This window comes from Staurois parvus, unplaced genomic scaffold (assembly GCF_062004578.1).
Source record: "Staurois parvus isolate SC_StPar_1 unplaced genomic scaffold, SC_StPar_1.0 ptg000143l, whole genome shotgun sequence".
Taxonomy (NCBI): Eukaryota; Metazoa; Chordata; class Amphibia; order Anura; family Ranidae; genus Staurois; species Staurois parvus.
This window is the reverse complement of record NW_028317939.1, coordinates 2,645,642-2,666,455: the sequence shown is the minus strand read 5'-3', so window position 1 is coordinate 2,666,455 and position 20,814 is coordinate 2,645,642. Positions and strand designations below refer to the sequence as shown.

At 50.9% G+C, this 20,814-nt stretch overlaps 1 protein-coding gene across 1 annotated transcript; it reads left to right on the top strand.

The window, feature by feature from the left end:
• The first annotated feature begins 1,177 nt into the window (after positions 1–1,177).
• Positions 1,178–19,509, top strand: LOC149465142 (vomeronasal type-2 receptor 26-like). Its single transcript, XM_089673630.1, has 2 exons — positions 1,178–1,762; positions 18,686–19,509. Exons 1-2 carry the CDS (start codon positions 1,192–1,194, stop codon positions 18,997–18,999), a joined length of 885 nt encoding a protein of 294 aa, XP_089529756.1. The 5' UTR covers positions 1,178–1,191; the 3' UTR covers positions 19,000–19,509.
• Positions 19,510–20,814: the final 1,305 nt, after the last annotated feature.

Here is a 20,814-nt window from a genome sequence, read left to right as displayed (position 1 = left end):
TTAGGATCATGAGCAGTTCCTTCTCCATCCTCTTCTCTTCCCATCACTCTGGTACAAGTTGATGTCGGTCTCATCTGTCCATAGGATGTTGTTCCAGACCTGTGAAGGCTTTTTTACATGTCGTTTGGCAAACTCTAATCTGGCCTTCCTGTTTTTGAGGCTCACCAATGGTTTCCATCTTGTGGTGAACCCTCTGTATTCACTCTGGTGAAGTCTTCTCTTGATTGGTGACTTTGACACACATACACCTACCTCCTGGAGAGTGTTCTTGTTCTGGCCAACTGTTGTGAATGGTGTTTTCTTCACCAGGGAAAGAATTCTTCGCTCATCCACCACAGTTGTTTTCCGTGGTCTTCCGGGTCTTTTGGTGTCGCTGAGCTCTTCGGTGCGTTCCTTTTTTTAAAAAATGTTCCAAACAGTTGTTTTGGCCACGCCTAATGTTTTTGCTATCTCTCTGATGGGTTTGTTTTGTTTTTTCAGCCTAATGATGGCTTGCTTCACTGATAGTGACAGCTCTTTGGATCTCATCTTGAGAATTGACAGCAACAGATTCCAAATGCAAATAGCACACTAGAAATGAACTCTGGACCTTTTATCTGCTCATTGTAATTGAGATAATGAGGGAATAACACACACCTGGCCATGGAACAGCTGAGAAGCCAATTGTCCCATTACTTTTGGTCCTTTAACAAGTGGGAGGCACATATGCAAACTGTTGTAATTCCTACACTGTTCACCTGATTTGGATGTAAATACCCTGAAATTAAAGCTGACAGTCTGCAGTTAAAGCACATCTTGTTTGTTTCATTTCAAATCCATTGTGGTGGTGTATAGAGCCAAAAATGTTAGAATTGTGTTGATGTCCCAATATTTACGGACCTGACTCTATCTATCTCTCTATCTATCTATCTATCTATCTATCTATCTATCTATCTATCTATTATCTATCTATCTATCTATCTATCTATCTATCTATCTATCTATCTATCTATCTATTATCTATCTATCTATCTATCTATCTATCTATCTATCTATCTATTATCTATCTATTATCTATCTATCTCCCACAATTAACTGATGGAAATCCCATTGCTAGCTGGGAGACAACACAAGACAGTTCATTTCCTCAGAAGCTCTGACCCCGATGCTCATTGTGTTTGTATTGTTCTTCCTGTAGACAGTGAAAACTGCATGAAATGTCCTGACAATGAATGGCCAAATGAGAAGAAGGATCGCTGTGTTCCAAGAGTGGTGGAATTTCTCTCCTACACTGATGACACCATTGTTCCAGTATTTTCAGCCATCTCCATCCTCTGTTGCCTTCTGACTGGTTTAATATTGGGGATATTTATATATTACCGGGACACCCCCATTGTTAAAGCCAATAACCGGAACCTGAGCTATCTTCTCCTGGTCTCCATCATGCTGAGCTTCCTCTGTGTCTTCTTGTTCCTCGGCCATCCAGTAGATGTGACCTGCATGCTGCGTGTCACCTCTTTTGGTGTCATCTTCTCAGTTGCCGTCTCTTCTCTACTTGCCAAAAGTATCATGGTGTGTATTGCCTTTAAGGCCACCAAACCTGGGAGTCCCTGGAGGAAATGGATGGGAACCAAACTGTCCAATTGTATCATTTGTGTCTTCTCACTGGTCCAAGTCATAATCTGTGTCACTTGGTTGTCTATTTCTCCCCCCTTCCAGGATCGAGACACTCACTCTTATCAGGGGAAGATCATCATTCAGTGTAATGAGGGTTCAGTTATCGGTAGAGATGAGCGAAGAAATGAAAAATTCGATTCGACTGATTCGGCGAATTCGTGGACAATATTCGATTCGAGTCGAATAAATTCGCTGTGAATTTAACTTAAAAAAGGGTGTTTCTAGGCTTCAGAGAGACTTAATATTAGTGCAGAACACTGTACCTTTAATTTAAATGCCCTTGGAGTCTGCTGGGGAAGAGAAATAATACTGTCAGTCAGTATGACATGCAGATGAGTGCCGTCGATCTTAGAATCACCGCACACTTCACTCATTTGGGCAGTCACGGGGCCAAAACCAGAGTGTGGAGCCACAGTGTGGCGGTGGAGGCAGCAGCAATGGGAGGCCATACAGCACCCTATGACAAAAATGGAAACCACCAGCAGTGTGAGGAGACCTGAAAGTGGCACATGGCAGAGTGTGGCGATAGAGACAGCAGCAATGGGAGGCCGTACAGGGACCCATGACACACTCTGGACCTGGCAGCAGCATGAGGAGGCGGTACAGGGGCCCATGACAGATTACGGGCCTGGCAGCAGCATGAGGAGTCGGTACAGGGGCCCATGGCAGATTACGGGCCTGGCAGCAGCAATGGGAGGCCGTACAGGGACCCATGACACACTCTGGACCTGGCAGCAGCATGGGGAGGCGGTACAGGGGCCCATGACAGATTACGGGCCTGGCAGCAGCATGAGGAGTCGGTACGGGGGCCCATGACACACTCTGGACCTGGCAGCAGCATGAGGAGGCGGTACAGGGGCGCATGACAGATTACGAGCCTGGCAGCAGCAACTTGGACAGGAGGACGTTCAGCTTCTGCACCGTCGGGTGCGTGCTCGCAAACTGTTGTCTCTTGGAAACGGATTCCAAGAAAGACTGCTGACGGAATCCGTGAAGAGGAGTAGCAGGAGAAGGAGCATCTGAACGAGCGGAATATGCCAACAAGCGACAACAGTGGCCCATGACAGATTACGGGCCTGGCAGCAGCATGAGGAGTCGGTACGGGGGCCCATGGCAGATTACGGGCCTGGCAGCAGCTATGGGAGGCCCGTAATCTGCCAGCACCCTATGACAAAAAATGGAACCCACCAGCAGTGTGAGGAGACCTGAAAGTGGCACATGGCAGAGTGTGGCGATGGAGACAGCAGCAATGGGAGGCCGTACAGGGACCCATGAGAGACTCTGGACCTGGCAGCAGCATGAGGAGGCGGTATAGGGGCCCATGGCAGATTAGGGGCCTGGCAGCAGCTATGGGAGGCCCGTAATCTGCCAGCACCCTATGACAAAAAATGGAACACACCAGCAGTGTGAGGAGACCTGAAAGTGGCACATGGCAGAGTGTGGCGATGGAGGCAGCAGCAATGGGAGGCCGTACAGGGACCCATGAGAGACTCTGGACTTGGCAGCAGCATGAGGAGGCGGTATAGGGGCCCATGGCAGATTAGGGGCCTGGCAGCAGCTATGGGAGGCCCGTAATCTGCCAGCACCCTATGACAAAAAATGGAACACACCAGCAGTGTGAGGAGACCTGAAAGTGGCACATGTTTGGGGCATGATTCATGGCGGATTTAGTCAGTTGTGTCAGGAACTGGTGGTTTGAAATCCAGACTAATCCACGCCTGATTCATTTTCACAAACGTCAGTCTCTCCACACTTTGGGTGGACAGTCGTGTCCTCCGCGGAGTTGCAATACCTCCTGCCGCACTAAACACGCGCTCCGATGCCACGCTACTGGCCGGGCATGACAGCCTTTCAAGGGCAAATTCAGCTAGTTGGGGCCAAAGGTCAAGTTTCGTTGCCCAGTAGTCAAGGGGATTGTCTACCTCGGTTGGCAGGGTGCTGTCCAAGTAGGCCTAAGCCTGTTGTTTGAGGTCCTGCTCCAGGTCCACCTGATGCTGCTGCTGCTGCTGCGGCTGGTTAGTAGTTTCCTCACTGCGCTGGTGAAGAAAGCTACTCATCATCGACTGCAGACTGAGGCAGCCGCTGCTGGTGGAGCTGCCACTGCTCCTACCACCCCACCCCTCCCCTGCTGCCATGGCAGCGGAACACGAGCGCACAGGGCCCACAGTGTCTGAGGATGGACGTTGGCGCAGACAGGCAGAGACCAGCTGACTACATAGGTGTTTTTTATAGTACGTTATTTTGGCCTCCCTCTCAGCAGGTGTGAAAAAGGCCACCATTTTTGAACGGTAGCGAGGGTCCAACAAGGTGGACAGCCAAAAGTCATCCCTCTGTCTGATGGTTATTATTCGGCTGTCGCTACGCAAGCAACCGAGCATGCTATGGGCCATTTGTGCCAAGGAATGCGAGGGACTCCCTGCCTCCATCTCCACAGCATACTGCCACGGTGCGTCTAGGTCCTCTGTCTCCTCTTCCTCCTCCTCTACCAGATGCTCCTGCTCCTCCACTCCTGTCCGCTGAGTGGAAAAACCACCCATTTCACTCAATAATTCCTGAGCACCAATGTCCTCCTCTACCTCCTCCTCTTCTTCCAGTCCTGCCCCCACAGGGGCCATGTGGCGTTGAGATCTGTGCGCCACGTCTACCGCACCCTGACCAGCCATTGTTAACAGCATTTGTTCCAGGACGTGCAACAGAGGAATGACGTCGTTCATCCCATAGTCCTGCCGACTCACGAATAGCGTGGCCTCCTCAAAGGGCCTGAGCAAGCGCAGGTGTCACGCATGAGCTGCCAATGGCTGACATCTAAGTTACACAGGGAGTACCTTTATCTGCTTTTAACATCAGGAAATCTGTGATGGCCTTTTGCTGTTCGTAAAGGCGGTCTAACATATGTAGGGTTGAATTCCACCTTGTTGCAACGTCACAGCATGAGGAGTCGGTATAGGGGCCCATGGCAGATTAGGGGCCTGGCAGCAGTTATGGGAGGCCCATAATCTGCCAGCACCCTATGACAAAAAATGGAACACACCAGCAGTGTGAGGAGACCTGAAAGTGGCACATGGCAGAGTGTGGCGATGGAGACAGCAGCAATGGGAGGCCGTACAGGGACCCATGAGAGACTCTGGACCTGGCAGCAGCATGAGGAGGCGGTATATAGGGGCCTACGGCAGATTAGGGGCCTGGCAGCAGCTATAGGAGGCCCGTAATCTGCCAGCACCCTATGTCAAAAAATTCAACACACCAGCAGTGTGTGAGGAGACCTGAAAGTGGCACATGGCAGAGTGTGGCGATGGAGACAGCAGCAATGGGAGGCCGTACAGGGACCCATGACAGACTCTGGACTTGGCAGCAGCATGAGGAGGCGGTATATAGGGGCTTATGGCAGATTAGGGGCCTGGCAGCAGCTATAGGAGGCCCGTAATCTGCCAGCACCCTATGTCAAAAAATTCAACACACCAGCAGTGTGAGGAGACCTGAAAGTGGCACATGGCAGAGTGTGGCGATGGAGACAGCAGCAATGGGAGGCCGTACAGGGACCCATGACAGACTCTGAACTTGGCAGCAGCATGAGGAGGCGTTATATAGGGGCCCATGGCAGATTAGGGGCCTGGCAGCAGCTATGTGAGGCCCGTAATCTGCCTGCACCCTATGTCAAAAAATTTAACACACCAGCAGTGTGAAGAGACCTGAAAGTGGCACATGGCAGCAGAGTGTGGCGATGGAGACAGCAGCAATGGGAGGCCGTACAGGGACCATGACAGACTCTGGACTTGGCAGCAGCATGAGGAGGCGGTATATAGGGGCCCATGGCAGATTAGGGGCCTGGCAGCAGCTATGTGAGGCCCGTTATCTTGCAGCACCCTATGTCAAAAAATTTAACACACCAGCAGTGTGAAGAGACCTGAAAGTGGCACATGGCAGCAGAGTGTGGCGATGGAGACAGCAGCAATGGGAGGCCGTACAGGGACCCATGAGAGACTCTGGACCTGGCAGCAGCAGGAGGAGGCGGTATATAGGGGCCCATGGCAGATTAGGGGCCTGGCAGCAGCTATGTGAGGCCCGTAATCTGCCTGCACCCTATGTCAAAAAATTTAACACACCAGCAGTGTGAAGAGACCTGAAAGTGGCACATGGCAGCAGAGTGTGGCGATGGAGACAGCAGCAATGGGAGGCCGTACAGGGACCCATGACAGACTCTGAACTTGGCAGCAGCATGAGGAGGCGGTATATAGGGGCCCATGGCAGATTAGGGGCCTGGCAGCAGCTATAGGAGGCCCGTAATCTGCCAGCACCCTATGTCAAAAAATTTAACACACCAGCAGTGTGAAGAGACCTGAAAGTGGCACATGGCAGCAGAGTGTGGCGATGGAGACAGCAGCAATGGGAGGCCGTACAGGGACCATGACAGACTCTGGACTTGGCAGCAGCATGAGGAGGCGGTATATAGGGGCCCATGGCAGATTAGGGGCCTGGCAGCAGCTATGTGAGGCCCGTTATCTTGCAGCACCCTATGTCAAAAAATTTTACACACCAGCAGTGTGAAGAGACCTGAAAGTGGCACATGGCAGCAGAGTGTGGCGATGGAGACAGCAGCAATGGGAGGCCGTACAGGGACCCATGAGAGACTCTGGACCTGGCAGCAGCAGGAGGAGGCGGTATATAGGGGCCCATGGCAGATTAGGGGCCTGGCAGCAGCTATGTGAGGCCCGTAATCTGCCTGCACCCTATGTCAAAAAATTTAACACACCAGCAGTGTGAAGAGACCTGAAAGTGGCACATGGCAGCAGAGTGTGGCGATGGAGACAGCAGCAATGGGAGGCCGTACAGGGACCCATGAGAGACTCTGGACCTGGCAGCAGCAGGAGGAGGCGGTATATAGGGGCCCATGGCAGATTAGGGGCCTGGCAGCAGCTATGTGAGGCCCGTAATCTGCCTGCACCCTATGTCAAAAAATTTAACACACCAGCAGTGTGAAGAGACCTGAAAGTGGCACATGGCAGCAGAGTGTGGCGATGGAGACAGCAGCAATGGGAGGCCGTACAGGGACCCATGACAGACTCTGAACTTGGCAGCAGCATGAGGAGGCGGTATATAGGGGCCCATGGCAGATTAGGGGCCTGGCAGCAGCTATGTGAGGCCCGTAATCTGCCTGCACCCTATGTCAAAAAATTTAACACACCAGCAGTGTGAAGAGACCTGAAAGTGGCACATGGCAGCAGAGTGTGGCGATGGAGACAGCAGCAATGGGAGGCCGTACAGGGACCATGACAGACTCTGGACTTGGCAGCAGCATGAGGAGGCGGTATATAGGGGCCCATGGCAGATTAGGGGCCTGGCAGCAGCTATGTGAGGCCCGTAATCTGCCAGCACCCTATGTCAAAAAATTTAACACACCAGCAGTGTGAAGAGACCTGAAAGTGGCACATGGCAGCAGAGTGTGGCGATGGAGACAGCAGCAATGGGAGGCCGTACAGGGACCCATGAGAGACTCTGGACCTGGCAGCAGCAGGAGGAGGCGGTATATAGGGGCCCATGGCAGATTAGGGGCCTGGCAGCAGCTATGTGAGGCCCGTAATCTGCCTGCACCCTATGTCAAAAAATTTAACACACCAGCAGTGTGAAGAGACCTGAAAGTGGCACATGGCAGCAGAGTGTGGCGATGGAGACAGCAGCAATGGGAGGCCGTACAGGGACCCATGAGAGACTCTGGACCTGGCAGCAGCAGGAGGAGGCGGTATATAGGGGCCCATGGCAGATTAGGGGCCTGGCAGCAGCTATGTGAGGCCCGTAATCTGCCTGCACCCTATGTCAAAAAATTTAACACACCAGCAGTGTGAAGAGACCTGAAAGTGGCACATGGCAGCAGAGTGTGGCGATGGAGACAGCAGCAATGGGAGGCCGTACAGGGACCATGACAGACTCTGGACTTGGCAGCAGCATGAGGAGGCGGTATATAGGGGCCCATGGCAGATTAGGGGCCTGGCAGCAGCTATGTGAGGCCCGTTATCTTGCAGCACCCTATGTCAAAAAATTTAACACACCAGCAGTGTGAAGAGACCTGAAAGTGGCACATGGCAGCAGAGTGTGGCGATGGAGACAGCAGCAATGGGAGGCCGTACAGGGACCCATGAGAGACTCTGGACCTGGCAGCAGCAGGAGGAGGCGGTATATAGGGGCCCATGGCAGATTAGGGGCCTGGCAGCAGCTATGTGAGGCCCGTAATCTGCCTGCACCCTATGTCAAAAAATTTAACACACCAGCAGTGTGAAGAGACCTGAAAGTGGCACATGGCAGCAGAGTGTGGCGATGGAGACAGCAGCAATGGGAGGCCGTACAGGGACCCATGACAGACTCTGAACTTGGCAGCAGCATGAGGAGGCGGTATATAGGGGCCCATGGCAGATTAGGGGCCTGGCAGCAGCTATAGGAGGCCCGTAATCTGCCAGCACCCTATGTCAAAAAATTTAACACACCAGCAGTGTGAAGAGACCTGAAAGTGGCACATGGCAGCAGAGTGTGGCGATGGAGACAGCAGCAATGGGAGGCCGTACAGGGACCATGACAGACTCTGGACTTGGCAGCAGCATGAGGAGGCGGTATATAGGGGCCCATGGCAGATTAGGGGCCTGGCAGCAGCTATGTGAGGCCCGTTATCTTGCAGCACCCTATGTCAAAAAATTTTACACACCAGCAGTGTGAAGAGACCTGAAAGTGGCACATGGCAGCAGAGTGTGGCGATGGAGACAGCAGCAATGGGAGGCCGTACAGGGACCCATGAGAGACTCTGGACCTGGCAGCAGCAGGAGGAGGCGGTATATAGGGGCCCATGGCAGATTAGGGGCCTGGCAGCAGCTATGTGAGGCCCGTAATCTGCCTGCACCCTATGTCAAAAAATTTAACACACCAGCAGTGTGAAGAGACCTGAAAGTGGCACATGGCAGCAGAGTGTGGCGATGGAGACAGCAGCAATGGGAGGCCGTACAGGGACCCATGACAGACTCTGAACTTGGCAGCAGCATGAGGAGGCGGTATATAGGGGCCCATGGCAGATTAGGGGCCTGGCAGCAGCTATGTGAGGCCCGTAATCTGCCAGCACCCTATGTCAAAAAATTTAACACACCAGCAGTGTGAAGAGACCTGAAAGTGGCACATGGCAGCAGAGTGTGGCGATGGAGACAGCAGCAATGGGAGGCCGTACAGGGACCCATGAGAGACTCTGGACCTGGCAGCAGCAGGAGGAGGCGGTATATAGGGGCCCATGGCAGATTAGGGGCCTGGCAGCAGCTATGTGAGGCCCGTAATCTGCCTGCACCCTATGTCAAAAAATTTAACACACCAGCAGTGTGAAGAGACCTGAAAGTGGCACATGGCAGCAGAGTGTGGCGATGGAGACAGCAGCAATGGGAGGCCGTACAGGGACCATGACAGACTCTGGACTTGGCAGCAGCATGAGGAGGCGGTATATAGGGGCCCATGGCAGATTAGGGGCCTGGCAGCAGCTATGTGAGGCCCGTTATCTTGCAGCACCCTATGTCAAAAAATTTTACACACCAGCAGTGTGAAGAGACCTGAAAGTGGCACATGGCAGCAGAGTGTGGCGATGGAGACAGCAGCAATGGGAGGCCGTACAGGGACCCATGAGAGACTCTGGACCTGGCAGCAGCAGGAGGAGGTGGTATATAGGGGCCCATGGCAGATTAGGGGCCTGGCAGCAGCTATGTGAGGCCCGTAATCTGCCTGCACCCTATGTCAAAAAATTTAACACACCAGCAGTGTGAAGAGACCTGAAAGTGGCACATGGCAGCAGAGTGTGGCGATGGAGACAGCAGCAATGGGAGGCCGTACAGGGACCCATGACAGACTCTGAACTTGGCAGCAGCATGAGGAGGCGGTATATAGGGGCCCATGGCAGATTAGGGGCCTGGCAGCAGCTATAGGAGGCCCGTAATCTGCCAGCACCCTATGTCAAAAAATTTAACACACCAGCAGTGTGAAGAGACCTGAAAGTGGCACATGGCAGCAGAGTGTGGCGATGGAGACAGCAGCAATGGGAGGCCGTACAGGGACCATGACAGACTCTGGACTTGGCAGCAGCATGAGGAGGCGGTATATAGGGGCCCATGGCAGATTAGGGGCCTGGCAGCAGCTATGTGAGGCCCGTTATCTTGCAGCACCCTATGTCAAAAAATTTTACACACCAGCAGTGTGAAGAGACCTGAAAGTGGCACATGGCAGCAGAGTGTGGCGATGGAGACAGCAGCAATGGGAGGCCGTACAGGGACCCATGAGAGACTCTGGACCTGGCAGCAGCAGGAGGAGGTGGTATATAGGGGCCCATGGCAGATTAGGGGCCTGGCAGCAGCTATGTGAGGCCCGTAATCTGCCTGCACCCTATGTCAAAAAATTTAACACACCAGCAGTGTGAAGAGACCTGAAAGTGGCACATGGCAGCAGAGTGTGGCGATGGAGACAGCAGCAATGGGAGGCCGTACAGGGACCCATGAGAGACTCTGGACCTGGCAGCAGCAGGAGGAGGTGGTATATAGGGGCCCATGGCAGATTAGGGGCCTGGCAGCAGCTATGTGAGGCCCGTAATCTGCCTGCACCCTATGTCAAAAAATTTAACACACCAGCAGTGTGAAGAGACCTGAAAGTGGCACATGGCAGCAGAGTGTGGCGATGGAGACAGCAGCAATGGGAGGCCGTACAGGGACCCATGAGAGACTCTGGACCTGGCAGCAGCATGAGGAGGCGGTATATTGGGGCCCATGGCAGATTAGGGGCCTGGCAGCAGCTATGTGAGGCCCGTTATCTTGCAGCACCCTATGTCAAAAAATTTTACACACCAGCAGTGTGAAGAGACCTGAAAGTGGCACATGGCAGCAGAGTGTGGCGATGGAGACAGCAGCAATGGGAGGCCGTACAGGGACCCATGAGAGACTCTGGACCTGGCAGCAGCAGGAGGAGGTGGTATATAGGGGCCCATGGCAGATTAGGGGCCTGGCAGCAGCTATGTGAGGCCCGTTATCTTGCAGCACCCTATGTCAAAAAATTTAACACACCAGCAGTGTGAAGAGACCTGAAAGTGGCACATGGCAGCAGAGTGTGGCGATGGAGACAGCAGCAATGGGAGGCCGTACAGGGACCCATGAGAGACTCTGGACCTGGCAGCAGCATGAGGAGGCGGTATATTGGGGCCCATGGCAGATTAGGGGCCTGGCAGCAGCTATGTGAGGCCCGTTATCTTGCAGCACCCTATGTCAAAAAATTTTACACACCAGCAGTGTGAAGAGACCTGAAAGTGGCACATGGCAGCAGAGTGTGGCGATGGAGACAGCAGCAATGGGAGGCCGTACAGGGACCCATGAGAGACTCTGGACCTGGCAGCAGCAGGAGGAGGTGGTATATAGGGGCCCATGGCAGATTAGGGGCCTGGCAGCAGCTATGTGAGGCCCGTAATCTGCCTGCACCCTATGTCAAAAAATTTAACACACCAGCAGTGTGAAGAGACCTGAAAGTGGCACATGGCAGCAGAGTGTGGCGATGGAGACAGCAGCAATGGGAGGCCGTACAGGGACCCATGAGAGACTCTGGACCTGGCAGCAGCAGGAGGAGGCGGTATATAGGGGCCTATGGCAGATTAGGGGCCTGGCAGCAGCTATAGGAGGCCCGTAATCTGCCAGCACCCTATGTCAAAAAATTCAACACACCAGCAGTGTGAGGAGACCTGAAAGTGGCACATGTTTGAGGCATGATTCATGGCGGATTTAGTCAGTTGTGTCAGGAACTGGTGGTTTGAAATCCAGACTAATCCACGCCTGATTCATTTTCACAAACGTGAGTCTCTCCACACTTTGGGTGGACAGTCGTGTCCTCCGCGGAGTTACAATACCTCCTGCCGCACTAAACACGCGCTCCGATGCCACGCTACTGGCCGGGCATGACAGCCTTTCAAGGGCAAATTCAGCTAGTTGGGGCCAAAGGTCAAGTTTCGTTGCCCAGTAGTCAAGGGGATTGTCTACCTCGGTTGGCAGGGTGCTGTCCAAGTAGGCCCAAGCCTGTTGTTTGAGCTCCTGCTCCAGGTCCACCTGATGCTGCTGCTGCTGCTGCGGCTGGTTAGTAGTTTCCTCACTGCGCTGGTGAAGAAAGCTACTCATCATCGACTGCAGACTGAGGCAGCCGCTGCTGGTGGAGCTGCCACTGCTCCTACCACCCCACCCCTCCCCTGCTGCCATGCCAGCGGAACGCGAGCGCACAGGGCCCACAGTGTCTGAGGATGGACGTTGGCGCACAAAGGCAGAGACCAACTGACTACATAGGTGGTTTTTATAGTACGTAATTTTGGCCTCCCTCTCAGCAGGTGTGAAAAAGGCCACCATTTTGGACCGGTAGCGAGGGTCCAACAAGGTGGACAGCCAAAAGTCATCCCTCTGTCTGATGGTTATTATTCGGCTGTCGCTACGCAAGCAACCGAGCATGCTATGGGCCATTTGTGCCAAGGAATGCGAGGGACTCCCTGCCTCCATCTCCACAGCATACTGCCACGGTGCGTCTGGGTCCTCTGTCTCCTCCTCCTCCTCCTCTACCAGATGCTCCTGCTCCTCCACTCCTGTCCGCTGAGTGGAAAAACCACCCATTTCACTCAATAATTCCTGAGCACAAATGTCCTCCTCTACCTCCTCCTCTTCTTCCTGTCCTGCCCCCACAGGGGTCATGTGGCGTTGAGATCTGTGCGCCACGTCTACCGCACCCTGACCAGCCATTGTTAACAGCATTTGTTCCAGGACGTGCAACAGAGGAATGACGTCGTTCATCCCATAGTCCTGCCGACTCACGAATAGCGTGGCCTCCTCAAAGGGCCTGAGCAAGCGGCAGGTGTCACGCATGAGCTGCCAATGGCTGACATCTAAGTTACACAGGGGAGTACCTTTATCCGCTTGTAACATCAGGAAATCGGTGATGGCCTTTCGCTGCTCGTAAAGGCGGTCTAACATGTGTAGGGTTGAATTCCACCTTGTTGCAACGTCGCAGATCAGGCGATGCTGTGGAATTCCGTTCTGCCGCTGCAGCTCAATGAGGGTGTTCTTTGCGGTGTAGGAATGGCTGAAATGCATGCACAGTTTACGTGACATTTTAAGGATGTCTTGCAGTGGGATGGTGGATTTTAGGAACCGCTTGACAACCAGATTGAACACGTGAGCCATGCATGGCGCATGGCACAACCTTCCTTGACGCAGAGCAGACACCATGTTCTTTCCGTTGTCAGTCAACATGGTTCCGATTTTTAGTTTGCGCGGAGACAGCCATCTGTCGATTTCTCTGTTCATTACACTCAGCAGTTCCTCCCCTGTGTGACTACGTTCGCCAAGGCATACCAGGTGCAGCACAGCGTGACACCGTTGCGCCCTGCACATGTGATATGCCGGTCGGGTAATGGGACTTGGCACGGGGGTGGCGGCTGAGGACACGGCGGAAAAAGAGGTGGTAGAGGCGGACATGCTTGCTGGACCAAGGACGTGCAAACGTGGAGGCAAAAGCGTCGTGACCTGTCCAAGTTGCTGGTGCGGCTGTGCCGGCACCACGTTCACCCAGTGGGCCGTAAATGACATGTACTGTCCCTGACCGTAGTTACAGCTCCACACGTCGGCGCTGCCGTGCACTTTGGCAGAGACCGACATGCTCAAAGACTGGCCCACCATCTCTTCTACATGTGAATGCAGGGCTGGCACTGCCTTTTGGGCAAAGAAATGACGGCTTGGCACTCTCCACCGCGGCGCGGCACAAGCCATCATTTCTCGGAAAGGTGCTGAGTCCACCAGTTGGAAAGGGAGGGACTGCAGCACCAGCAACTTGGACAGGAGGACGTTCAGCTTTTGCACCGTCGGGTGCGTGCTCGCAAACTGTTGTCTCTTGGATACGGATTCCAAGAAAGACTGTTGACGGAATCCGAGAAGAGGAGTAGCAGGAGAAGGAGCATCTGAACGAGCGGAAGATGCCAATGAGCGACAACTCCCCTCAGCAGAGGTGTTGGAGCCTTGACTGGCTGATAGAGGGCGATTGACGACGTCGGGTGACGGAGCAAGTAACGGAGCGGGTGATGGAGCGGGGGCTGGGGCAGGCAGAACCGCCGTATGTTTATCACGGTTTTCCCAGGCCACCGAATGGTGACGCTGCATATGCTGACGCAACGCTGTAGTCCCAACATGGGCCCCCTGGCCACGCTTGCATTTCTGGCCACATAGTCGACATACGGCTACGTTTACTTCCTCGGGCGGCTTGAGGAAAAATTGCCACACCACCGAGTAGGAAACTTTGCCCCCGCTACTCTTCACTGGCTGACTGCTACTTCCTCCGTGCGCACCGGCACCACTACTGGCCGTGGTGGTAGGCTGCAGTGGAGCTGGTGCTCTACTCCGTGGACGTTTGGCTCCACTGACACTGATGCGACCCTGCTGCTGTCTCCTGGGCAACCCACCGACTGTTTTGCTCGCTGCCAAGCTGCCACCCTCTTCTCCTGATGATGCGGAAGAAATTGCCTGATGACGACGAGGCTGCCAAGTGCGATCAACCTCCTCATCATCAAGTAGGGTCTCCGCCTCACTACTAGCCCCCTCGGCTGCGTCTGGGTCAGGAGACAGACCTGTCTCTAGACCGGCTACCGAGCCACTCTCCTCGCCAGTACTTGTTCGCTTGGCTGCTGAAAAGGCCGATGTCTCCCCCCGTTCCTGACCGCCCTCTGTTAGCTCTTCCTCACTGTACAGTGGGGCTGAGCCCACAGCATGCGATACTTCGCTTGGTGAGGGAACAGCAAAGGACAGGGGCAGGTAGAGGACACGTGATTTCAGTGGGCTTGGTCCCGGGCCATGCCAACTAACGGTTGTGTCTGACGTACCCACCGACCGTTGGCTGTAGGTGTCAGAGGTGACCTGGGAAGAGGAAGACGACCGAGCCAACCAATCAATGACGGCAGGGTTGTCGGTGGAGACACGACCGCTGGATGACACCGGGAGCACTGGCCTCTGGCTGCGAATACTGCTGCCTCGACCCCTTCCTCTGCTGCCACGTCTGCTCGCTCCTAAAACATTGCCTCCTCTGCCACTCCTCTGCATGTTGTCTGACATACTATTTAATTCAACGATTAGGTGTCCCTGAGTAACAATTCTCTGGCACTCAGTAACAATTCTGTCTGTCCCTGAGTATGAATTCTGTGGCCCTGAGTAACAATTGTGTGTCTGTGCAAGTAACAATTCTGTGTCTGTGCAAGTAACAATTTTGTGTCTGTGAGAGTAACAATTCTCTGGCACTCAGTAACAATTCTGTCTGTCCCTGAGTAACAATTCTCTGGCACTCAGTAACAATTCTGTCTGTCCCTGAGTAACAATTCTGTCTGTCCCTGAGTATGAATTCTGTGGCCCTGAGTAAGAATTCTCTGGCACTCAGTAACAATTCTGTCTGTCCCTGAGTATGAATTCTGTGGCCCTGAGTAACAATTGTGTGTCTGTGCAAGTAACAATTCTGTGTCTGTGCAAGTAACAATTTTGTGTCTGTGAGAGTAACAATTCTCTGGCACTCAGTAACAATTCTGTCTGTCCCTGAGTAACAATTCTCTGGCACTCAGTAACAATTCTGTCTGTCCCTGAGTATGAATTCTGTGGCCCTGAGTAACAATTCTGTCTCTGTGCGAGTAACAATTCTGTGTCTGTGCAAGTAACAATTTTGTGTCTGTGAGAGTAACAATTCTCTGGCACTCAGTAACAATTCTGTCTGTCCCTGAGTAACAATTCTCTGGCACTCAGTAACAATTCTGTCTGTCCCTGAGTAACAATTCTCTGGCACTCAGTAACAATTCTGTCTGTCCCTGAGTAACAATTCTCTGGCACTCAGTAACAATTGTGTGTCTGTGCAAGTAACAATTCTGTGTCTGTGCAAGTAACAATTTTGTGTCTGTGAGAGTAACAATTCTCTGGCACTCAGTAACAATTCTGTCTGTCCCTGAGTAACAATTCTCTGGCACTCAGTAACAATTCTGTCTGTCCCTGAGTATGAATTCTGTGGCCCTGAGTAACAATTCTGTCTCTGTGCGAGTAACAATTCTGTGTCTGTGCAAGTAACAATTTTGTGTCTGTGAGAGTAACAATTCTCTGGCACTCAGTAACAATTCTGTCTGTCCCTGAGTAACAATTCTCTGGCACTCAGTAACAATTCTGTCTGTCCCTGAGTAACAATTCTCTGGCACTCAGTAACAATTCTGTCTGTCCCTGAGTAACAATTCTCTGGCACTCAGTAACAATTGTGTGTCTGTGCAAGTAACAATTCTGTGTCTGTGCAAGTAACAATTTTGTGTCTGTGAGAGTAACAATTCTCTGGCACTCAGTAACAATTCTGTCTGTCCCTGAGTAACAATTCTCTGGCACTCAGTAACAATTCTGTCTGTCCCTGAGTATGAATTCTGTGGCCCTGAGTAACAATTCTGTCTCTGTGCGAGTAACAATTCTGTGTCTGTGCAAGTAACAATTTTGTGTCTGTGAGAGTAACAATTCTCTGGCACTCAGTAACAATTCTGTCTGTCCCTGAGTAACAATTCTCTGGCACTCAGTAACAATTCTGTCTGTCCCTGAGTAACAATTCTCTGGCACTCAGTAACAATTCTGTCTGTCCCTGAGTAACAATTCTCTGGCACTCAGTAACAATTGTGTGTCTGTGCAAGTAACAATTCTGTGTCTGTGCAAGTAACAATTTTGTGTCTGTGAGAGTAACAATTCTCTGGCACTCAGTAACAATTCTGTCTGTCCCTGAGTAACAATTCTCTGGCACTCAGTAACAATTCTGTCTGTCCCTGAGTATGAATTCTGTGGCCCTGAGTAACAATTCTGTCTCTGTGCGAGTAACAATTCTGTGTCTGTGCAAGTAACAATTTTGTGTCTGTGAGAGTAACAATTCTCTGGCACTCAGTAACAATTCTGTCTGTCCCTGAGTAACAATTCTATGGCACTCAGTAACAATTCTGTCTGTCCCTGAGTAACAATTCTCTGGCACTCAGTAACAATTCTGTCTGTCCCTGAGTATGAATTCTGTGGCCCTGAGTAACAATTCTGTCTCTGTGCGAGTAACAATTCTGTGTCTGTGCAAGTAACAATTTTGTGTCTGTGAGAGTAACAATTCTCTGGCACTCAGTAACAATTCTGTCTGTCCCTGAGTAACAATTCTCTGGCACTCAGTAACAATTCTGTCTGTCCCTGAGTAACAATTCTCTGGCACTCAGTAACAATTGTGTGTCTGTGCAAGTAACAATTCTGTGTCTGTGCAAGTAACAATTTTGTGTCTGTGAGAGTAACAATTCTCTGGCACTCAGTAACAATTCTGTCTGTCCCTGAGTAACAATTCTCTGGCACTCAGTAACAATTCTGTCTGTCCCTGAGTATGAATTCTGTGGCCCTGAGTAACAATTCTGTCTCTGTGCGAGTAACAATTCTGTGTCTGTGCAAGTAACAATTTTGTGTCTGTGAGAGTAACAATTCTCTGGCACTCAGTAACAATTCTGTCTGTCCCTGAGTAACAATTCTCTGGCACTCAGTAACAATTCTGTCTGTCCCTGAGTAACAATTCTCTGGCACTCAGTAACAATTCTGTCTGTCCCTGAGTAACAATTCTCTGGCACTCAGTAACAATTGTGTGTCTGTGCAAGTAACAATTCTGTGTCTGTGCAAGTAACAATTTTGTGTCTGTGAGAGTAACAATTCTCTGGCACTCAGTAACAATTCTGTCTGTCCCTGAGTAACAATTCTCTGGCACTCAGTAACAATTCTGTCTGTCCCTGAGTATGAATTCTGTGGCCCTGAGTAACAATTGTGTGTCTGTGCAAGTAACAATTCTGTGTCTGTGCAAGTAACAATTTTGTGTCTGTGAGAGTAACAATTCTCTGGCACTCAGTAACAATTCTGTCTGTCCCTGAGTAACAATTCTCTGGCACTCAGTAACAATTCTGTCTGTCCCTGAGTAACAATTCTGTCTGTCCCTGAGTATGAATTCTGTGGACCTGAGTAAGAATTCTCTGGCACTCAGTAACAATTCTGTCTGTCCCTGAGTATGAATTCTGTGGCCCTGAGTAACAATTGTGTGTCTGTGCAAGTAACAATTCTGTGTCTGTGCAAGTAACAATTTTGTGTCTGTGAGAGTAACAATTCTCTGGCACTCAGTAACAATTCTGTCTGTCCCTGAGTAACAATTCTCTGGCACTCAGTAACAATTCTGTCTGTCCCTGAGTAACAATTCTCTGGCACTCAGTAACAATTCTGTCTGTCCCTGAGTAACAATTCTGTCTGTCCCTGAGAATGAATTCTGTGGCCCTGAGTAAGAATTCTCTGGCACTCAGTAACAATTCTGTCTGTCCCTGAGTAACAATTCTCTGGCACTCAGTAACAATTCTGTCTGTCCCTGAGTAAAAATTCTGTGGCCCTAATAACGTTTCTGTGGCCCTAAGTAACAATTCTCTGGCACTGAGTAACAATTCTGTCTGTCCCTGAGTATGAATTCTGTGGCCCTAACTAGCGTTTCTTTGTCCCTAAAGAACGATTCTGTGGCCCTCATTAACAAGTCTGTGTCCCTGAGTAATGGTTCTCTGTCCCTAAGTAACTTCTCTCTGTCCCCAAGTATTGTTTCTGTGGCCCTAACTCTGTCCCTGTCCCTAGTACAGAGCGGTCTGCCTCTGTTCAATGACTGCAGGCAAATGAAGATTTCCAAAATGGCCGCTATATATACCTCGACCATTACACAGTGCTGGCTGGCTGGCTGCTGATTGGCTGATGCGATCACATGTCGTTGAGGAATGCATTATGGGGCAGCGCGCCTTGTCTGCGCGCCTTCCCCGACATCCCCGCTCCGTCGCCGCACATGTCAGCCGCCATTTTCGGAAAAATTTCGATTCGCGCGTCCGAATTAGGCTGTTTTTCGGATTCGGCACGAATCGAAATTTTTCCGAAATTCGACTCGAATTCCACTTCGGATACTTCGATTCGCTCATCTCTAGTTATCGGCTTCTACTCTGTCCTGGGATATATGGGGCTTCTGGCAGCTGTGAGCTTCATTATCGCTTTTTTAGCCAGGACATTACCGGACAGTTTTAATGAGGCCAAGTACATCACCTTCAGCATGCTGGTGTTCTGCAGTGTCTGGATTGCCATGATCCCGGCCTATCTGAGCACCAGAGGGAAATACATGGTGGCTGTGGAGGTCTTTGCTATAATGGCATCAAGTTCTGGACTTCTTGGCTGTATATTCTTCCCAAAATGTTACATAATTCTGTTCAGACCTGACCTGAATACAAAGACAGTTATCCGCTGATATGTATGGAGCAACACTGGGCTACCTGTAGTTATGGCATTATCTCTATTATTATATATATATTTTAGTATTGTACTCGTGTTTGGGAATTTAAATATTTAATACTTACCTCTTCGGTAGATGGTCAGTCTAATTGAGTCTCTCTTGAAGAGCTATGGATGCCACTAGTATCAGATACTTTGGGTTTGTTGGAAACCTTGTCCCCTGCTGGGTGTAGTGATTCCTCCCATCAGCCGTTACATCATTACAGAACAATGTAGTCTCTTATTGAGGAGGAACCACAGTGACCAGAGGGGGACAAAGTATCAAAAACATCCTAAACCGTCAGATACCAGAGACACCCATCACTCAAGAGAGGGAAGATTTCTGTCATCACCTTCCATAAAGGTAAATATTAAACACGTTCTCTTAGAAGATGATTGTGATGTCATTTGTCAGTGTCACATTCATTATATTTATCATTGTATGTAGATGTATCCGACTATATCAATAAATTCATAAAGCAGTAAAGGTGTACAGAAGAATGAAGTCATACAAATTACAGGAGCATAAATGACATGAAGAAAAACAGTAATGCAAACAGCAGGTCACATAGAATTAGTAGACTGAAAGGAAGTTTACAGCCATAGTAATGGTGGAGAACAAATGTCTTCATCTTGGGGATGTAAGAGGGAAGGAAAAGGGAGTATAGAGAGGGAAGTTAAAGTGGAGCTCCACCCAAAAGGGGAAGTTCCGCTTGAAGCCTTTGTCCCCTACTCCCCATTAAGGATTGGCACCTTTGGGGAGCGGGTACCCGAATTTGACAGGTACCCACTCCCACTTCCCCTGCAATCGCCTAGGCGATCGGAAGCAGAAGTTGTTCTCCCCCCTCCCTCCCTGTAGTCTTTTGTGTCACGTGACAGGTCCCAGAAGACTATGGGGCTATTCAGGAAAGTGCAAAGCTTCTCGCACATGCTCAGTGGGCACCCCGGCTGTGAAGCCGCAAGCTGTCACAGCTGGGTGCCCACACTAAAGATGCAGGCGCTGGAGAGAGAAGATGGCCGGTGAAATCAGCAGTGGTGGTGAGGACACCTCTGGACCCAGGGACAGGTAAGTGGCTGTATTTTAAAAGTCAGAAGCTACAGTTTTTGTGCTGCTGACTTTTATTTTTTTTCCAGGTGGAACTCCGCTGAGGCAGCTCGTGTTCAGCTAGAATTCGCTGAGAAAGAGGCCACCGTTATGAAGGAAATTGCTGAGAAAGAAGCCGCAGAGGCTGCCATTATAAAAGAAAAATCAGAACAAGAAGCAAAGTTGCATATTCTTCAGCGGCAGTGTGCAGCGGCCGCCGCCGCCGCAGCAGAGGCCGCAGCTTATGCCGAAATGGAACGGTATGGAAGTGGGTCTATCCACAAAGGCCCATATGTGCCTGAGAAACCCCTCTCCTCAGTAGAACGCACAAGGGAGTATATCCAAGAACTTTCAAGCAGCAATGCAACAAAACACTTCCCCAATCCAGAGTCAGCTGAATTTAAACCAAGACCAGCAGAATCCCTGAGTGTACAAAAACAAACTAATCCAGAATCAGCTGAATCTAAACCAAGACCAGCAGAACCCCTGAGCGTACGAAAACAAACCGATGAGGCCAGCAGTACCAGAGCGATTAAAAATGAATTCTTAGTACAGCAATCCAAACACCAGAGTACACAAGATGTCACTAAATATCTTATCCGTAAAGAAATGGTTCATTCTGGCTTTCTCAGGTTTGATGACTGCTCTGAGAATTACTGGGCATGGAAGTCTTCTTTTCTGTATGCAGTCAAAGACTTAGACTTATCA

Coding starts and splice junctions, on each gene's coding strand:
- LOC149465142 (XM_089673630.1), top strand. CDS start 1,192: ATGAAATGTCCTGACAATGAATGGCCAAATGAGAAGAAGGATCGCTGT. Junction 1,763..18,685: donor TAATGAGGGTTCAGTTATCG/GTAGAGATGAGC, acceptor GCTCATCTCTAG/TTATCGGCTTCTACTCTGTC.